A 14,665-nucleotide genomic window follows, 5' to 3' on the forward strand; every position below is an offset into this window, starting at 1 on the left:
TCATTTCCAACCTTCTAATTTAGTTTTTCAGCTGCTTGTAATACCCATGTGCAAAATATGTTCTCGTGGTTCATGATCAGACTGAATTAGGTTTCTGTTCCAAGTTACACTATTAACTTTTACTGTAAATTAGAATGCTTTCCTGACATAGTTTCCCCAGCTTTGAAATGGGGATTGTCATTCTCATTTGCTTCAGAAGGGATGATATTAATGCCAATAACCAGTTATGTAATTGCTTCTCACGTATTGGAAGAAGAAAAGGACTAAATTTTCAAGGAATTAATCTCTGAACTCTCTTGTATGTTTGTTAAAGATAAATTCTGAGCACCTTGCTCAGGTTAAATGAATAATTATTAATATTGATATTTAGATGTCAGTTAATACCTTCACCCAGAAGTGTATGAGTTAATATAGCCCAGAAAACTCAGTACTGTTTTAATGAAAGACAGATTGTGGAAAACAGCAAGCCAGCTGTTAATCTGGGTGGCAAAAAAGCCTGTTGTCTGGATCTTAAACTTGTCTGAGAATTTTGAGCAGTATAGGTCTGATTTCACCAAGAATGTTCTTCATAACCATCCTCTTGAACTTTGATCCTAAGGTCTTGAAGTAATAAAATGTGTTTTGGACAGTGTCTCCCTCATGTAGTATTTCAGCAAGAACAGACAAAAACCTGGTAGTTCCTGTGGAAGTAGTTGTGGAGGGCTTTCCTGCAGAAACATTTAAAGCTTACGTGACTGAAAAAGATAAAGTGGCAGTGCCATGGCAAGAGAATAAACAATGTCCTTAACTGCTTGCAAATTTGTTGTACACGAAAACACCATTTTTGTTGTTAGTCTGGGGCTTCCACCACAGTTGTTGATGAATGTCCTCATTTTTCCTGTTTTTAGAAAGTGAGGAGTTCTTTATTTGTTAGACTCTTGAGCTGTCTCCTCGCTTACTGTGGAGAAAAGAGTGCCTTGCTACTACACCTGTTGCCTGCTTGTGGGTTTATAGTGATTTTTCTTCCTTTGTGGTCAGGTTATCCTTTCCCCATAGCAGAAGATAGATACTGTGAATACAGAAGTGACCTTCTCAGCAGTTTGATCATTGCCACGGGTGTTGAAAAGCATTTGCAATGGTGACTAGTTTTGTTAATCTCATTTGGGTGCTTGGCAGAAACACAAGAAACAGTAGAACTTAACAGTTGTGAAGGTTTTTACAGTTAGAAGTCATTCCTGTAAAGAGCAGAAACTCTGAAAAGTTTGACTGAAACTGGTAACTGTATTAATGATCTAATTTCCAAAGAGCAAGAATCAAACTTATATGAATGTCTCAAACTGGTTTTGTTTTCCAGCATCTGTCTAAAATTACCAGGCTTTGCTGAAACTATCAGAGTCCTTTTATTAATACTAGCCTAAAGGCTTTCCCTTGTAACATGGGAAAACAACTAAAACCTGCTGTTAGTCTGTGATATGCTCACATGACATCCTGCTTTGGGGTGTTTTGTCATAATTTGGAATTCCTGAGAAGGATGTGGGGTTTTTATCTGGTTGGTTTAGTTTCTTTTATTCCTGTAGGAGGACGAAGGTGACTGATAAGTTGCCTCAGGAATTACTTCTTGAATTGTATGCCCAAATTATGTTGTGAATAATTGCTTAGGAATAGAAATGCTGTGCTGCATTTTAGGTAATACAAAAATAATGATTTTTTTTGTGTCAAACTTGTCCATATAAGCACACATAGCACTGAAATAGCTAAATTGCTCTTAATTAACACCTTCTATGGCTTTATTGCAGTTTTCTATGTAAACCTGTTCTTAAAAGAGCACAGATAACTTTAAATGGAAACTATAATATTGAGCCACGTTGTTTAAGTCCACATGTAATATGCAGTGGAAGGAATTTTCATACATGTCTGACTTTCATGCATAAGTGTTGTTAGTGTAGTTGTTTTCATCCTGATCATTTTTTCAAGGTAAAAACTTAGATAAGACATCAGTACTTAAATTTAGATATGGTCTGGGCTTATGTACATATGGAGTTAGTCTCTGTGTATGTTTCAGTTTTTACATTTATACGAATAACTTTTAGTCTAGAAAGTCCTCCTTTAAGTTTAAGGAGGAGCAGAATGTTAAAAGAGTACTTCTTGTATATATACGAGTACTACTTGTATATAGAATATTGTTTTATGAGAAGAGAGTAAATTATTTGGAGTGAGGGATGGGAAATAAAATATTTCTGGGCTTATCTACAATAGTATAAGATGGAAGAGAGAGCACTAACAGCTGAGATGGCTGGGCATTTTCTTGTCTCCCTCACTTGGAGCTCGGTGTAAGCAAATTTTTCTCATAAACTAACTTATGCATTTAAATGTATGTCTTAACACTCTCCGTATATATAAAAATAATTGTGTAGATTATGAAAGTTCTAATTGTACGAAATATAAAAGTTATGCCTGTCTGAATGCCTTGGTCCTGATGTTTGTTCTACACTTTACATCCATGTGCCAGTATGATATTTCATCATCCCCCATGCTCAGGCATGGGGAAAGCTTCATTGTGCTCTGAAGTCCATGGAAGATCATGGATGGGAGGACTGTATTTGTTCCAGTAGGGTTGCCACAGTGGAAGACAATCAGGGCTGAGAACCTACCTTCAAGTATTGGCCATCTCCTTACCTCTGAGAAATAGCATTGGTCCCCAGGCTGAAAAACGTAGTCTCATCTGGTCTTATCAACCCCATTATTTTTCAGAGATTACACTCTCCTATTTCCCCACTTTCCTTGCTGGAAATGTTCACTCTCAGACTTTGTGGGCTTTCCACCTCCCAAGTGACAGAGAGGTAAAACCTCTGAACACAGCAGATGTTGGGTGAAACTGGAACAATGCTTACAACCAACATCCTTTCTGCCTGCTCATAACAACATAATATAATAATCCTGAGCAGAAAAGAATTACAGAGAGCAGATGCGTATAATGGGTCTTGTGTGCATTTGCAAATTATTGATCTACTGGAACATCATTTCTTCATTACGCTGCTTTCACTGACCTGAGAACACAAACACGTTATGGTGCTGCACAGACCTTTGTGGGGAGAGGGAATGCAGTATGGTTGATGTGGGTACCACACTGAATTTGAAAGCTGGTGTGTATGCCTTTTCTGGACAGTTGGGAAGTACAGAACTTGTGAATGATCATCGTGTTTAGTGGTTTATAGTGTGTGTAGATTAGATGTATATCTCTGTTGTTTATAGGTTGTTGTATGTTAGAAGGAAGTATTTAATGTTGGATCTGTTTGTCAAATCTCAATGTGGTGATGGCTTAAGCTTTTTTGTGGACAAGTGGAGGTGAGTAGCTCAATGTTCTTTATTGTTCTTTCTAAAAGCAATATAAAATATCCGTTGCATCTTCTGATTCTTGCGGAAAATAAACTATTTGATGGGCTGTTAGTTAACAGTTCATTACTAGCATAATTTTGCTTATGGAAAGAGTTTTGGGCTGGCTTTCTAAGGAAACAGTGCATACGATTGACTGACAGTGCAGCTGTGGTTCCCCTTATTGTCTCTCCTTCTTCCTGCTTGAATAATTTCTAAACTCATCGGTCAATGTCAGTTGAATTTGTTAGAGTTCAAAAAATTGCTGAGATATCTAAGTTCCTACAAATAATGATTAGTAGTTAGATAGAAATTACTGCTTTCCTGAAGGGAATGGCACAGAGCTCAGTTTACCTATTCTGTTTTTCTGTCAGCTTTCTGGTCAGTTGGTTCCTACATAATTTTTGGTTTGTCCTACTGTTTGTTCTTTCTTATTGGGGGTGTCGGGAGGAATAAGGAAGGCAGAGGAGTTAACACTGTTGTGGAACTGGTAGAGATTAGGGTACAAGGATGCAGATCTAGAACAACTTGTTCCTATTTCAAAATAATGTTGCAAATTGATATGTCAGTGCTTGTATTTCCATTACAATAATTTACAAATATATGATAAATTTATAATATAATGACTATGCCAGATCCTTTTTGGATAAATAATATCTGGTCTCCATCCCAGAGACCTTCAACCTAAAAGCCAGAGTCATAGAACAGCCTGAGTCAGAATGGACCTCGAAAGATCATCTGGTCCAACCTTCTGTGGGAGAGGGAGCGTAGATGAGATTATCTAGCACCCTGTCCCACCATATATTGAAAACCTCCAGTGGTGGGGACTCTACCACATGCTTGGGGAGGTTGTTCCAGTGATTGATTGTTCTCGCTGTAAAAAAATTTCTTACATCGAGATTAAACCTCTCCCAGTGCCACTTGTACCCATTGCACCTTGTCTTCTCCATGTGGCTCATTGTGAAGAGAAAGCCTCTGTCCTCTTTGTAGCTGCCCTTTAAGTACTGGACTACTGTGATGAGGTCCTCTCTGAGCCTTCTCTTCTCCAGGGATAAAAGACCCAACACTTCAGTCTTCCTTCACAGGGCAGGTTCTCCAGCTCTCTGACACTTAAAAAACTACTAAGTCAATATTGGAATGCTGTGAAATTCCTGATCTCTTTTAACCTTCATTTTCATATATAACAAACTCTGAGCTGTTGGCATCAACTGTCCACAGTTGCCAAGTTGAATTCCTGCAGAGTTGTGGCCCCTGGTGTCACCTTGGGCATGTAAAATGAAACCTCTGTTTATGAAGTTGGGTGTTACATTGACAATAAACAGCAAACTTAAATTAGTCTCTTACTGGAGCACGTTGATCTTACTCTCCCTCTGTTTGCTTCCTATTGTATGTCTGTCTGCAGTCTGTTTTATTTTGGTTTTCAGTCTCTTGAGTTTAAACATAGCTTTCTGCTCCTTTTTTTGCATTTTACTCATCACTATTTAACCTGCTTACTGGTAACTACATCCCCCACCCCCCCAAGCTCTTTAGAATGGTTTTATGCTTTCTTTGGCATCCAGCACAGGGCTAGTCTTGAGACTTCCCACTCCCTCCCCTCTTTCTGCTGTGTTCAAGGGTAGAGGAGGAATAAACTCCTGTTGTGGTTTAATCCCAGCCAGCAACTAAGCACCATGCAGCCGCTCACTCACTCACCCCCACCCAGTGGGGTAGGGGAGAGAATCAGAAGAAAAAGTGAAACTCACAGGTTGAGATAAAGACAGTTTAATAGGACAGAAAGGAAGAAAATAATAATTATGATGATAATAATAATAAAATGGCAATAATAATAAAAAAAATAATTGGAATATACAAAACAAGCGATGCACAATGCAATTGCTCACTATTTGCTGACCGATGCCCAGTTAGTTCCCAAACAGTGATCTGGCCCCCCCTCCCTGAGCCAACACCCCCCAGTTTATGTACTGGCCATGATGTCACTTGGTATGGAATAACCCTTTGGCCAGTTTGTCCTGGCTCTCTCCCCTCCGAACTTCTTGTGCCCCTCCAGCCTTCTTGCTGGTTGGGCATGAGAAGCTGAAAAAACCTCAACTTAGTATAAACAGTACTGAACAGCAATTGAAAGCATCAGTGTGTTATCAACATTATTCCCATCCTAAATCCAAGACATAACACTATACCAGCTACTAAAAAGAAAATTAACTCTCTCCCAGCAAAACCAGGACAACTACCAATTCCTTTGGAGTACTAGTAATCTGTGGAGGAGTATCTTCCCTTAAGTGGCTAAACACTTTCAATTCTTTTATGTGCTCTTCTGTCCCAGTATTTAAAAATATTTAACTTTTATTAGCTTGCAAAAAAATCCCAAACCAAAACAACAAAACAAACTGAACACCACCACCACCCCTCCCCAACCCACCCTCTAGTTCTCCTTTTCAAGTCTCTTGTTGTCCCATTGCTGCCCCAAGTGATTTTCCTGTCCTTCTGCATACTCTGGGAAATTGAAGTAGGAGGAGCATTTGTGCTCTGCTGGTCTCTCTCCTGTTATCTTTTTAACACTCAAGTGTAAAAACTGCCTGTGCTGTAAGATTCAATAGTACGTGTGTGGAAGTTCAGAGAACTACCACCCCACCCGCCCCCCCCAGCATTTGCTTGCTGTTTTAAAAAATAGAAACATAATAGAGGTACTGCCTGCAACAGAGTACAATAAGAAAACATAAGCAAAGGTTAAAGTGCTGATCATCTAGCACTTAAGAAATGCTTTTGAAAGAGCCATACTACTAAAATAGCTTATTCTGAAAACACTGTATCAGTATGAATGTGATTTTAAACTTTTGAGATAATGCTTGCTGTGCATGAAATTAGTATCGGCTGTGTTACCTGGCATTTGGAAGAAGGTTTCTGAGTCATGTACCAAACTTGGTTGCTCTGCCAAATTATGAGAAAAAAATTTCAGTATTTTTTTCAGAGTTCTCTAAATTACAACTGATGGGGAGACTGTGCTTACAAAAGTGCTGTGGGTTTTTCTGCAGTGACATCTGTGGAGTGTATATATAGTAGGTTCCCAAGTTGGAAGCCAGAAGAGTATGTGGGAAGTGTGAAAGGGGGATGGGGGCAAACAAGAAATTCAGACAAAAGGAAATTGTTGATGCAAGTTAATGCCTTTTCTTAGTGATATTGATAAATTTCTGCTGCTGTTCAAGCAGTCTAAATTATTCTCCTTCTGATTCTGTTTCCTTTTGCTTTTCTCCTGTTGCCTGGAAAACATGAGTGGAATCTAGTAGGACAAGAGGCTGCTTTTTCATTGTTTTGTGGCTCTGTTGCTAGCTATTGTCCTCTTGGCTCAGGCAGTTCATGTCAGTCTTTGTGCAGAGTAAGAAAAATGTTTGTCCTTTTTACTTTAAAGATTAAATTTCTAGACTGTGTGGATTGCTTTCATTTGAAAAACAAGCAGTGCTAACTTAAGAGTATCTCCCACTGACTAACGTATTTTTGCTTGCGATGTCACCTTTAGCACTTTTTTCATTCGGATGTGCTTATTAAATTTGTGGGCTAGTTTGGGGGTAAAGCAGTATTGCAATATAGTTTCATTTTTTAATGTACTTTGTTTAAAACAAAGGAACTCGTAAGTAAGACAGTACATTTAATGAATTTTTCTGTTGGGAATAAAAAACCAGATTGCTGACAATGTTGTATGTTTTCAAGAGTGGGAAATAGAGCCAACTTTGCTCTTAAGTAGGAGCAGAGCTCTAACACCCGGTAAAGTAATGTAACCTTGAGCAGTGTCACTGAGATCGTTTTGTTGTTGCTGGCTTACCTCTGTTCTTTACTACATCACTGATTATTTATAAATGAAGATTGTTTTTGAGGACATTCTTGAAACAGAACTGAAATGTAGCTATTTGCTAGTATGAAAATGCTGTCATGGATGCATAGGGTAGTGCAAAAAATGAGACATTTAGTTCTCTTGTAAGTAACAGTTCTTACAGGTAGTATTTATGTGATCCTACTTCTTCATTGCCTTTATTTTTGCTGTACTAAGTAATTATAAGGTGGTACAGAAAATATACTGAAAATGGAAGACACTGTAGCTGATTATTTGTTGGTGTGGGGTTTTTTTGTTGGTTTTTTTTTTTCTTTTCTTTTTCAGGCATCTATTAACAAGCTAAAAGTGACAGAACCATGGCTCAGTTTCCAACACCTTTTGGGGGTAAGTTGTTTATAGTGTATTCTGAACTATTCTTATATACAAAAACTCTGCATAAATCTGTTGCTTTCCAAATATGTTCTGTATGGAAGCGTTTGTGGGTAGAGTATCTTTCTGAGATGAGAGTTTATCTGATTTGTGATGTTTTTGCAGACCCATTAGAGAACACACATGAAATTTTGCAGAGACATCTCAAAAGAGTCAAACAGAAAAGCTGTGCTTTATCCCTTTTTTGTGCATTGATCGATTACAGTCCTACAGTTTGTAACTGTAGGGCAGATCCAGGCCATTCAGCCACTGGCAGTAAGGCATAGCCTCATTCTGTGCTAGTTGTGGCTAAGAAATGGATATGCTTTTTCTTTGAGGATTCCTGGACTTTTTCATTGCTAAAAAGCACAGCAGATGCCTTTGGACACTATCACTTGAAATTTCTTTTCCTTATTGTCCCGTAACCCATGTTTAGATTAGAACAAAGGTGCTGCATTTTTTAGCTCTCCATTTGTAACAGGGGAAAGTATAGCATCTTGAACTTCAGTCTTCTTGAAAGATCCAGAAAGGGCCTTGGTAGTGCAATAGAGACATTACTTTTTGCTATTCACATGAAATACATTTTTAAGCCCAGTTTTGCAACCAATCTGAAGAAAGATAAAGATAAATTTCAGTGCTGAGACCTAGTAACTAGTTTGGTTACACTTAAATGTTGCATCTGTTAAGGGCTTTTCTCTGGAGATGCAGATATGATTCTTGTTGTGTGCATATGTATGTTTGTGTATACATATATACACATAAATATGCATACACACACAAAAAAAGTGTGTGTGTGTATGTATATAAATATATATGGAAGTCTAGTTTTTGGGATTGGATATAGCTAGGAAATAAATTTGTATCTAGTGTTAGTGTTTCAGTGGGAGACTTCAGGAAACACGCATGTTATTCAGAGTATGCTGTTAGAGAAACCCAGTTCTTGTTAAACACAATTGATTGGATGCAATCTCTGCCAGTCTGAAAAAGTCTGTGAAGCACAACAGAAGCATCTCTTTGCATGTGGTAGCTAGAACAAACGTATAATTGGAAAATGGCATTCATGGCCTAAGTTATGTTGAAGTCCAGCCCTCTGAGATTAAATCTTGTTTGGTACCACGCTTTCTCAGTTTGGGAGTTAAACTGGCTACCAAAAGCTTTGGACAAATAAAATCACTGGACAGTTTCATGTAGGATACCCTTTCAGGTTGTGTAAAAAGTTGTGAATAGCTTCATTTCGCCATGATTTTCACAGTCTGAGAAAAGTCATGATGTGAAAGAAATCTGCTTGTTCAAATTGAAGTATTTCCCTTTGTTTAGAGTTAGGGCTGTGCTTTGCATGCACCCATATTTAAACATGTACATACATTCTTAATGGAAATCTTGTCTTCAAAGCATTCTCCTCTGCCATCTTCAGAGAGTTCTCATTGCATTACAGATGGATAGCAGCTTTCTTTTTTTGACTTTATATGTTACTGTTTGATCTTGCATCTGTTGTCCAGGATCCTGTTAACTCTGGTACATGGCTTTAGGAAGGAAGGAATTCACTATTTCTTCTCAAACAACTTTTCTCATCTGACAGCTCTACAGAGAGGAAGTTGAAATAAGCATGTGGCTAATGTAGTTTCCGGAGTATCCTTAATTTGTAATGTGGTGTGAGAGAAGTTTGTATATGATATTCATACTTGAACCAACTCTACCAAGTAGCATCATACCTCCTTTTAGAAGAATGACAGCAAAAGTCTAAGACTGTTGTAGGAGGAAACAAATGGTGTAAAGAAATTCCAATTTTTATGGGGAAATTTATCATCCTTTTGAGAATGCAACATTTTTTGTTATCTGTAGTCACCAAACAAGATGCAGAGGAGAAGATTTATGCAGTCTCCATTTTGGGAGAGCCCTCACTCCAGATGTGCAGTATCTGGTATCCCTCTGCTTGTGAATACTTATAATGATGGTTTTGTTTTTATTTCACTTCCTTTCTTTTTAAAGAATCTTTCAAGTCAGCTTGGAAAATGGGTATGGAAAGAGCACAGCACGCAACATGTAAATTCGGGTGACTCATTGATATTCCAGAACACAGCCCATTTTAAGGATGACTCATTAAAAAAAAAAAAAAAAAGGCATGGTAGGATTTTTATAATTGTTGGGAAGAATGTGGTATGCTCAACCTTCTGTCAGTTTGTCCAGAAGAAAATGCCCACTTCATATATCAGAGCCCTCTGCTTCACTTCTGCAGATGAGGTGATTGCTAAGCCATGAAAAAGAAAAGATGGTTAGAGGGCTTGCTGCTGCATTCAAGAATAGCTTGCTTATGAGTCAATTTTGTGGTTTGGTGACTGCCTCCTTTGTATCCAAATATATTGAAAAGCCCCACAACCTCTGTGTTGGCATCCAGGATCTGAAGCCATGAATGATGTCTTGGTGTTGGGTAAGATCCTGCTTCCTGCCCTCCTGTAGGTCTTATTGCTTCCTCAAATAACAAAAGATGGAAACAAGGTAATGCCAGAGATGCCATTCATACTTTTCTGACTGAAGAGGCTACTAGGCTTGTTTGGTTTAACATTGGCTTTTTTGATGTTCATATCCCACAAAGGAGATCTACTGTTTCGATACCAACCAAATCTCCATCTGGAAGAGTAATCGTTGACGATCGTTTGTTCTAGTTACAGGGACTCCAGAGGAAAAAATTTAACAGATTTTATTTTAAAATAGTTAATAGAATGATTTTTAGTTACCTTATGCCATAGGAGTTTTTAGTTCTGTATTTTACTGCCGCCTTTGTGGAAGGATAGGAAGAGCTGTTTTGTTGTTGTGCTGGTTTTGGGGGTTTGGTGGTTGTTTTTTTTTTTCTTGGTACTGGAGTCATGCATACCTCAAATTGAGAGAGAGCAAGCCAGGGAATCATTGCAAATTTCATGTTGGTTTGTTTGGTTGGTTTTTTCTCCCCACGTTATATTCAAGAAATCCTGCCTTTTTGTGTAAGCTACCACATCCAGCCTTAGGATCTTAGGCTGGAGTAGTCATGTTTCCAATACAGGGATATGTTCATCTGCTCCTAGTTGGCCTAGTCTGCATATTGGTCATAAAGTCTTGACACCATTCCTTTCCTCCTGTCAGGAGTGCATGAGAAGATGGGGGAGATAATTGCTTACATTGGACTATTGTGTTTTGGGATGTTCATATCTGAAGAAGGGTCCTGTTTCATCCCCACAGGGAGCACTGCTATGAAATCTGTTTACAGTGCCTCTGTGAGCTTAATCACTAAAATTCTGGGATTTTTTGACTAATCTTAAAATGTCCTTTCTTTGAATTGGGTATTATTAGCCTGTCTACTTCTAGAAATACATAAGCTACCTGAAACTGGGATGATGATTTTTTACCGAGAATGTAGCTTTTCTTTCATTAATGAAATCTACCATTTAAAGGAATGTTTTTCTTCCCCTTGTCCATTTCCTTTTCTCTCCAAAGTAAATTTTGACACATGAAAGTAGATTTTAAAAAGCAGAAATTCAGGAGGCAGGAAATTCTCATGTTCTTTATAACTGCTGAGTCTGATTCTGCCTCAGCCTACAAGCAGTTTGAAATACTTACTGTAAATGTTTGTGGACCTTATTACCTGAGAATTTAGTGCTGATACAGAATGAATGCTAGATCTCCTGTTTATTTTTTTGCAAGTCTACATTTTATCTTCTAATATTATTTCAATAAAATAGTGATTCCATTAACTTAGATGCCTTCATATCATTACATTCCTATACAGTAGGAATTACAGGAAAGTGCACCAGCACAATGTACTTCTACAGATGTTGAAATCATGATTTTTACTGATTAGAAATTGTTGAGACAAATCTGAAACCCAGTGTTAGAGAGTTCATTGGAGGTCTTAAGTAGAAGTTGAGATATTTTTGCTCTGAGTACAAATAATTTGAAGGATGAAAGTGAAGTGTCTGCAAGAGGAGAGAGAGGAGAGGAACTGCTGCAAAAATGGAGGTAGAACTGGAGAAACCATTGTGGAAGCATGGCACTGTAGAAGGGTAGCAAATCTCAACATAAACTAAATACCTGCAATTTAGGAGTGTGGTGTAAAGAATCTGGTCTCTGTAACATATTCTCACTCAGATTTATCATTCTCAGAAGAGAGCACGCTTTCCTGTGCTATTGTTGCCCATGAAAAATGTTTAGTATCTGGTTGAATTGCACTTTTCCTAGACAAGTAAGGAGAGTTCTTCTCTTATAATAGTACAAAACCACAGTATGATACGATATAATTATACTCAGAAATAAAAATAGTGTAGTTTTTGGATAATGTTTCTTAATTTTATTTCTCCATTTCTTTTGAACTAGGCAACCTGGATATCTGGGCTATTACTGTGGAGGAGAGAGCTAAACATGATCAACAGTTCCATAGTCTGAAACCAACATCTGGATTTATCACTGGTAATGAAATAGTTTTCACTTCTAATTTCATTTAACTAAATCTTAACTAAGGAGCTGAAATATATGCAGAGTTGCCTGGGAGACATTTGGGTATAAGAATTTAAAAAATCAAACAGATCTTACTCATTTATATCCCGTTTTTCATATGCCTTGCCACATCAACCCCATCTTTTCTGATATTTTTCTGATATTTTTCTGATATTTTTCTGATATTTACTAGCTATATACCTGGTTCATGCCACCGGATTTTTCTGTAAGTAGGATTAAAACTATTTATAACTCTAGCTGTAAAAAGCAGTTCTATTGTGTAGAGCCAGCTGATACTTACAAACTGTAGAGTTAGAATTCAGGATGTGGAATTACCCTGATGCCTGGTAATATTTATAGTGCTTTTAATGTGCTCAGTAAATTAACTCACTGTACTGAGTCTTCCTGAGATACAGTTAACTTTCTTCATAGCAGTCTGTATGGTGCTGTGTTTTGGACTTCGGCTATGGCTGAACAGTGCTTGCAAAGCCTCAAGGCTTTCACTATTTCTTACGCTGCATGCCCCCAGCGAGTAAGCTGGGGGTGAGCAAGAAGTTGGGAAGGGGACACAGCGGGGACAGCTGACCCTGACTAAAGAGTTATCCCATACCACCATGCTCAACAAAAACTGGGGGAGCAGGGAGGCTGTTGTCTTCCAAGGTAGCCATTGCTCAGAGACTGAGCTTGAGGGAGGTGGTGAGTGATTACCTTTGCATCACTTGGATTTTTTTTATACTCTTTCACTAATTAAACCGTCTTTATCGCGACCAATGAGTTTTCTCACTTTTGCTCTCCCTATTCTCTTCCCCACCCTGCTGCGGGGAGGAGAGTGAGTGAGTGACTGGGTGCTTAGTTTCTGCCTGGGGTCAACCCACCATGCTAGCATACTAATAGATTAAGAAGCTTGTTTAAATAAAGATGTATCAATTTAACTGAAATCTGTTTCAGAAACTGGTTGTTTAAACTAGTGAAAACAGCGTGGATGACTTCTTTAAAAAATCTAAATGGCAAAATTGATTTAAGTTGTGGGAAGCAAAGCTGCAAGTAAAGGAATTGCACTGACCTACTAAATTTTCATTGAACACCACTAATTTGCTTTGGTTTTAAAGGCAATACTTTTTTGTTAGCTTGTTTTGTTGCATTTAATTTTCTTTAGTGCTATCTAAACTCTGATGCTCAATTGAAATGAAAGGTATAGAAGTATTTTACCTTTCTTGTTATCTGATCCATTAAGAGGATTTCCAGAGTGTGAAATCGGAATCAGATTCTTAGCAGAGTCTCATCACAGCCATACATGCCTCCAAGTGTACAATTTGATTGTTTCTGCTCCTGTTACATGACAGATACGGTACAAAATACTACTGTTTTTATTGACCTCCTTTGATATTTAGTGCTCTTTCTAGTCTGTTTACAACTTTCTTTTACAGGCCACAACACTTCCAAGTGCCTAATCCTTTTGTAGTTGTTTTGCTATCCTTACTTTTAATGGGTAGTTGGAAAATGACTTTGAAATATACCATGGCTTTCTTTAATAGTGGCTTATCAGGTTCACATCAGAGTAAAGACCCCTTTATTTAGTTTATGCTAGCTGACTGACATTGTACTTCCAAAAAATCTAAGAGTTTATATTGATACATACTTTCCTGGAAGAAAAAATTTTCTCGTTTTCACAAGGCATATGATTCCAGCAAAGAGAGCCATTAACACAGATTAGGGACTGTGAACCATGAGTTTCCCATTGCCCTAAATGTTTATACCTGGTTGACTTCATGTGGTGCTGACTGTTGCAGACTTAAAACGTATGTGCTTGTTGGAAATCTCTGGTAGTTTTGCAAGTGACAAAATAAGTTTAAATCTCATACTCTGTTATGTATGTGTAGCATTAAGTATTTATGGTTTTACTGTTGCTTCTGTTTTAGATATTTTTGACTCATGATTTCCTCTTTCCTCTTACAGGTATTTTTAGCATTTTCTGAAATGATGTCCTATTTATTTTATAGGTGATCAAGCTAGAAACTTTTTTTTTCAATCTGGGTTACCTCAACCGGTATTAGCACAGATATGGTGAGTATATGGGAGGGGATGGGAGAATTGCACTTACGTCACAGAGTGAAGTTTACTGGCACGGACTTGGACAGTAACTATATTTCACAGTTTAAAATCACTGATTTACTTCAGTATGTTTTCCAGAAGTCTACAAGGCAAATATGCTTTGCAGTATGTTTTAGCTGAGTTTTTAAGTTACTAGTTCAGTTATTGGAAGTAGGCATCCTTCTACAAATGGCATTTTTGAAGTTGATGGTTTGCAATCCTCATTTCAAATTACTAAATGCTTTCAACTTTATTAAAAATATACTAATACAATCGCTAAGCACAGTAATTAGTATTAAAAATCTTCTAATGGGAAAGCCTGTGCAAGACTTGCAGAAGTTGTTACAAAAATTAAGACTGACATAGACTATTTCCATTGTAGTTGGAGATACAGCTTGAAAGCTTGAAATTGTTACTATTCCTCGGTGAGTTTAGACAGATCAAAATCTCCATTGCTGTATATTACACACCACAAACATTTCTACAGTCTGCCACTTTCTTCATGCAGGATTGCAATTGTTCTGCTCC

General features: G+C 37.7%; 1 protein-coding gene across 9 annotated transcripts in view; it reads left to right on the forward strand.

Moving 5' to 3' along the window:
• Positions 1 to 14,665, forward strand: part of ITSN1 (intersectin 1) — a 146,701-nt gene that overhangs the window by 25,660 nt on the left and 106,376 nt on the right. For all 9 annotated transcript variants that reach the window (XM_030020956.2, XM_030020951.2, XM_030020957.2 and 6 more), the window contains exons 2-4: positions 7,499 to 7,558; positions 11,927 to 12,019; positions 14,047 to 14,110. In XM_030020956.2, coding sequence (XP_029876816.1) covers positions 7,531 to 7,558; positions 11,927 to 12,019; positions 14,047 to 14,110 — 185 coding nt within the window. In that variant the 5' untranslated portion in view covers positions 7,499 to 7,530. The remainder of the gene's footprint in view (positions 1 to 7,498; positions 7,559 to 11,926; positions 12,020 to 14,046; positions 14,111 to 14,665) is intronic.

The sequence above is a fragment of the Aquila chrysaetos genome, chromosome 7 (genome assembly GCF_900496995.4).
Source record: "Aquila chrysaetos chrysaetos chromosome 7, bAquChr1.4, whole genome shotgun sequence".
Classification (NCBI taxonomy): Eukaryota; Metazoa; Chordata; class Aves; order Accipitriformes; family Accipitridae; genus Aquila; species Aquila chrysaetos.